At 52.0% G+C, this 2,500-nt stretch overlaps 1 protein-coding gene across 2 annotated transcripts in view; it reads right to left on the reverse strand.

The window, feature by feature from the left end:
• Positions 1–2,159, reverse strand: part of fdft1 (farnesyl-diphosphate farnesyltransferase 1) — a 15,763-nt gene extending 13,604 nt beyond the window's left edge. The window contains exons 1-2 of one of the 2 annotated variants that reach the window (XM_062550188.1): positions 1,948–2,159; positions 211–308 (exon numbers count right to left, since the gene is read on the reverse strand). In XM_062550188.1, coding sequence (XP_062406172.1) covers positions 211–308; positions 1,948–2,046 — 197 coding nt within the window. In that variant the 5' untranslated portion in view covers positions 2,047–2,159. Of the gene's footprint in view, positions 1–210; positions 605–1,947 lie in introns of those variants that run through there. The other variant, XM_062550187.1, reaches the window with a different exon arrangement.
• Between the last annotated feature and the right edge of the window lie 341 nt (positions 2,160–2,500).

The following is a 2,500-nucleotide window of genomic DNA, read 5'->3' on the forward strand; positions in this document are numbered from 1 at the left end:
TATTCTGTAATCCAAGGTCATGCGCAATGCAGAGGTTTTATAATGTCGCGTTCAGTTGTTTACATGTGGCAGGACACGCCCCTTGCATGCATGCGTTTGTTGCGCGAGCATGGGAAAGAGAGCTAATGTGTGCTAGCGGGCTATTTGTCTTCCTAAAGTAGCCTATTACTGCATTGCTAGCGGGCTATCGCTCTTGCCCACAGCTCTTACCTTAACTCTCCGTCCAGGGCTTGGATGACGGCTGCGAAACTTCGGCTGGTCTGGTTCAGGTAGACGTAGCACGTCCGCAAGCTCTCGCTCATGGACTCCTGGCAGGAGAAACAGAGGAACACGGGGTGTCGGTACGAGCTCGCCGTTTTCAGCGCGGAGGGACGAGCCGCAAGGCACCCCTCGTGAACACCTCTCTCGCCCAGCCGTCCCCACGTATGGATCGGTCGCGAGGCCGGACCGGACCCCCGTGAGGTGACGGACAGAGAGCGCTTGAACACCGACAGAGACGCGGAACATTTGCAGCACGCTCCAGCCATGGGGCGAGGACAAAACAACGGTCACTCCGACCAGCGGCCAGTCGGGGTTTTTTATGAAACGGTTGCTGTGCGCTGCGTGCAGGAGAGAGACGTCCCGCGTTGTTGGTGGGCGTCGCACGCCAGTCAAGCTAGCTGTCAAGCCAGAGGGAAGGGGAGGGCACTTGGCTTTGACTTGTCTCAAGTTTACGGAACTACGCAGAACAGCTTCTGTGTTACAGGAGGACTTCTACCATAGCCCATGTAGGCATGATCTTTGATACAGCTGATTCTCATTCTGATTCTAGCATGAAACATGGCATTTGCTGCCCAAGCCCATATGGCCAGTGAGAGGAAGGTGACCAAACAGTGATCATCAGGACAACCTGAGAAAAGAGGAGGTTGCCCTAAGTTAGCCTAGTTGGTGGTGGTAGCCTATGTATGGTATGGTGGGAAGCAAAACTGTAGCCTACTGTGTGGAATTCGCATGTGGGCCGAATCAAATGCAGTAAATGTACTGTTTACATCAGCTGCCATCTTTCATAGGCTAACTGACACTTAAATCTGTAAATTCCTCAAACTCAGGGCCTCTCACTGCGACTCGGTGTAAACTAACCAGATGGCGCCCTCTCGCGACAGACACAGGCTACGACCTGCTGGAAGCAACTTTGACTCCTGTAGCCTAGACTACCGAGGGCATCAGTCCCTGAGCTCAATGAGTCTGTTCATTAAAATGCCTTCATGAAATAAGCACACGGTACGCACAGCAACTCTAGAATCACGCTCAGTTAACTCTAGAAACACGGAAGCAGAATTCTGAAAGTTAGGGGCACACTTCCGCCGTGATGTTCTCTCACAGACACACACAAACACACGCACACATCTAGGCTACACCAAGAGGACAGGACACACACAGGGCATGACACCCAGGCCGAGTGTGCCGGTCATATTCGAGTTGATTTGATTCGTGGGATTAAGTAGGCTAGTCTTGCCTACACATCAGCCGCGCGATGAGCATCGTTTCCCGGGGTGAACCCAGCAATCGCGTTATGTAACGCAAAGCCGCATCATTAGGTCAGTTGTTAGAGCTACCCTGTCCGACATCGCCGTCTCCTTTACAGCCGCTAGAAGGCTGCTCATCTAAGTAGTCCTGGCATCAGACACACACTCGTCTTTCCGTCATACAGCTGTAGGTTTGCATGTTTTCTACGCACAGACTGTCAACTTATTCTACAGCAGGAACTGCCTATAGCGACACATGAAGTAGCATAACATGCGCGGCTCCGAATAGCCAAACTGAAACATTGTTTCCCACGCAGAGAGAAGACCACAGATGCTCACGCTGCAACTATGTCGACTATCTGCACCCAACAGTCAGTTCTCAGAACACAGAACGCAGGCTACATTTATTTATCAACATGTAACTGTCATCCACGCTACTCACGTAGTCCAGTTTCGGCATGACAGTTCGACAGCCGCCCATTTTAAACTTGAAGAGGTTGAATATCTCCTCGGGGTGTCCGAGAGACTTGAGGATGTCCATCTTTACTGTGCAGCGCAGCTCGGTCCGATGTTAGATGCGCTCCTTGGCAGAGCTGTGTCGGTCAGATCTCACCTGTGCTCGCCTCATTCAGCAAGCGCATGTCGCCGATAAACAACCCACAGAGCCACACAATCCTTTCACTCACACGAATCGTCAGATCGACTCACCTTTCTGATTGGCGCGTGTGTCATGGGCATAGAGCCGAGCGACCAATGAGTGACTGGCGCTTCTGGTGTGATGCCCCGCCCCGCGCAGAGTGGGATGTATTAATAGCCGCTGCGCTCTGTGATTGGCTGAAGAAAACCGGATTAGGTCGCTGGTGGTGAATGATATGTGCGCGGTCTCGGATGAGAGGAGAGGTAGGCTATAGTTTACTGGGCTACCTGAACACCTGCCCAGACAGGCTACAGTCATCATACCAACTAAGGTTTCAAGCCACAAATTGTAGAAAAAA

The sequence above is a fragment of the Sardina pilchardus genome, chromosome 12 (genome assembly GCF_963854185.1).
Source record: "Sardina pilchardus chromosome 12, fSarPil1.1, whole genome shotgun sequence".
NCBI classification, from domain to species: Eukaryota; Metazoa; Chordata; class Actinopteri; order Clupeiformes; family Clupeidae; genus Sardina; species Sardina pilchardus.